A 2,769-nucleotide genomic window follows, 5' to 3' on the forward strand; every position below is an offset into this window, starting at 1 on the left:
CCCCAACTGCCCGGGTCGGAGGACTGTTCAAGCCATTCTTCCGGTTATGGAGGAGTGGCTGGACAGGTCCTGGGCAAGGGCATCCTACAGGACGTCGCAGGTGCTCACCGGGCATGGATGCTTTGGTGGGTACCTGCGACGCATAGGCAAGGAGGTGACGCCAGGTTGCCATCACTGTGACGAGGAGGTCGACGATGCGCAGCACACGCTGGAGACATGCCCAGCGTGGGCTGTGCAGCGAAGTCGACTGAGAGAGGTCGTAGGCGACGACCTCTCCATAGAGGCAGTCGTGGAGGCGAGCGTCCAAAGCGAGGACGCTTGGAATGCCTTTGCGACGTACTGTGAGGGGGTTATGCTCCTGAAGGAGGAAGCGGAGCGCATTCGGAGGGGGGAGGCGGACCCCCAGAATGACCAGGGCGGGGCTGGAGCACGAAGGAGAGGAAGAGGAATGCCAGCCCACTTAAGGAGGTGGTAGTCCTGGGTAAGGGGGGCGGGGTTCGTGGGACGGCTGTCGTCGCCCCCTAGGGGCGGGGACAGCGCGCCTGCTTCCTTCCCCCCTCTCCCGGGACTGCGTAACGACGAGGAGGATTTTCCTCCCCGAATAATCGGGGACAAGTGACCTATAGGTCAACCAAGAGGGGTGTTCCCTCAACACGGCGTCCGGGGCCCGCCAACGAATAGGTCCGGGGTATCCCCTGCCTGGCGTAAGAGGCGTCCTAAGAGGGGAAGTCTGGGAAAGTTGAGGGACACCAGGGGGTGGGCCAAGAGCTGAGGACTCCTGGTCCACCAGCCCCCACCAACAACAAGGGGGCGCGGCAGGGGCCCGGTGGCACCCCTGCCGCGGCACATTCAGTGCAGATAGGAGAATGCCCACTCAGGGCATGGTCCAAGAAAAATGGACCGAGAGGAGCGCGCGAATAAACAGCGCGTGGCGCCAAGTCGGCCGGCAGAACATGCGAAAGCAGTCCCCGGTCGGCTCAATATGGCGCAGAGAAGACCACCCCCGGTGGGTTTAGTGAGGTAGGCACCCTTCATTGCACGCTGGCCTCGGGTCGTTAACTGCCCGAGGTACAGGGAGGGTGAGTCCCACACACCCCCTCGTCCCGTCCCAGCGGGGCGAGGGGACGGTCCATGAGGATTCCCCCGGGTTAACAAAAAAAAAAGCTTGGGTGTCGACCACCCCTGAACTTCGTTTGGGTTGCCGCGTCCCGAAACGTCTTCTGCACCGTTTGCGTCTCTGCGTCGGCGAGGTACGCCCGGCGAGGTGTGGTCCCGTGGTCGGAGTCGTCGCTTGTGACTAGGCACACCCTAGGTGTCCTGGGTCGTCCTGTGGCTCTCGTCGGGGGTCCGGTTCTGGCCGACGGTCCGTGGGTGCATCCGCCTTAGGACGCTTGGCTTGGAGTGTACAGGCAGCGGTTGCGTCCGTTTTCTCAAGGGGATCAGTTCCCCTTCGAGGGGCGGACGCGGAGGCTGGTCTCCCTTGTGGTCCCTGCTCCGGGATTTGCTTCCCTTGTGGGAACGGGGCTCCCGGTTCTCCTTGCTTGCCCGGCTCCTGGACTTCACCGCCTTGCGAATGTCGGTGGTGTCCGAGGGAGTCCCCGTGGAGTCGGCAGGTGTTGCGGCGTCCGGCGCCGGGGTCTTGCTCGGAGACCCCGTGGTGTCTGGCGTCCGGCGCCTGGGGGAGGCGACTAGCGCCCGGTGCAGCGGCTGGCGATGGAAGGAGCGGCTGGCGCTCTGGCGAAGCGGCTGGCGCTTCCCGGAGGGCGGCTGGCGTCCGTAGGAGCGGCTAGCGCTCGACGGAAGGCGGTTGACGCCTGGTGAAGCGGCTGGCGCTTCCCGGTGGGCGACTGGCGCCGTAGGAGCGGCTAGCGCTCGGAGGAAGGCGGTTGACGCCTGGTGAAGCGGCTGGCGCTTCCCGGTGGGCGACTGGCGCCGTAGGAGCGGCTAGCGCTCGGAGGAAGGCGGTTGACGCCTGGTGAAGCGGCTGGCGCTTCCCGGTGGGCGACTGGCGCCGTAGGAGCGGCTAGCGCTCGGAGGTCTTCGCTGGCGACTGGCGCTCTTCTGCGTTGGGCGTCTTGCGCTCTTCTGCGTTCGGCGTCTTGCGCTCTCGTAGGATCCTTGGGCGATTGGCGCTCGGAAGCTCCCTTTTCGGCGACTAGCGCCGAAAATCTGATTAAAAATTCGCTGCGGGGGTCCTGCTTTTATCCTATGGTTGACCAAATCTTGATCGCAGGTTCGTCGCCCACGCGCCTCGCCACCTATCGGTAGCGCCGCGAACTACCGTACTCCGCGGCGTGCAGGCGCGTGCCTTACGGCGCGGCGCCCTGTGGCTGCCGTAGGCCGCCACATTTTTTAATAATAAAGTATTTGAAGCACACTATTCAATTATTTATTATAACCCGATAACAATTTCATAAAATTTTATAATGAAAAAATGTTTAGATGTCAATATCTCTTAAACAAAGCGTTTACGGACATGTCTCCAGAGGAAAGTTTGTTCTTGTTTTGAGGTCCTAAGTTCATATTTTAAGTTAGGACACTTTACCCTGAAACACCCTGTATAACCCGTGTCTCTCTTTCTTGCACAGTGAGTAATTGATGGATGTACTCGTAACCAAAGCGCGCGCGCCGGATTCATCCTTACGCGCCTTATACGAAGACGATCCCCTTCTCGAAAGTGACCGCTTGTTGTAATTATCGGATTTGGAACGCGACGCGTCTTCCACGAGCGTAAAGATGCGGAATGCTGTTTCCGAAATGAATTTATAT

At 61.0% G+C, this 2,769-nt stretch overlaps 2 protein-coding genes across 2 annotated transcripts; one reads left to right on the forward strand and one right to left on the reverse strand.

Moving 5' to 3' along the window:
- The first annotated feature begins 46 nt into the window (after nucleotides 1–46).
- On the forward strand, nucleotides 47–475 carry LOC105564510. The gene has a single exon (XM_012016934.1). It carries the CDS (start codon nucleotides 47–49, stop codon nucleotides 473–475), a length of 429 nt encoding a protein of 142 aa, XP_011872324.1.
- An 822-nt stretch (nucleotides 476–1,297) lies between these two features.
- Nucleotides 1,298–2,169, reverse strand: LOC105564518 (the record flags this gene model as incomplete). Its single annotated transcript, XM_012016946.1, has 2 exons — nucleotides 1,298–1,767; nucleotides 1,871–2,169. Coding segments are annotated over 2 exons (769 nt in total), but the record flags the coding sequence as incomplete, so codon positions are not given.
- Between the last annotated feature and the right edge of the window lie 600 nt (nucleotides 2,170–2,769).

The sequence above is a fragment of the Vollenhovia emeryi genome, unplaced genomic scaffold (assembly GCF_000949405.1).
Source record: "Vollenhovia emeryi isolate VEMERY1.0 unplaced genomic scaffold, V.emery_V1.0 DF943957.1, whole genome shotgun sequence".
Classification (NCBI taxonomy): domain Eukaryota; kingdom Metazoa; phylum Arthropoda; class Insecta; order Hymenoptera; family Formicidae; genus Vollenhovia; species Vollenhovia emeryi.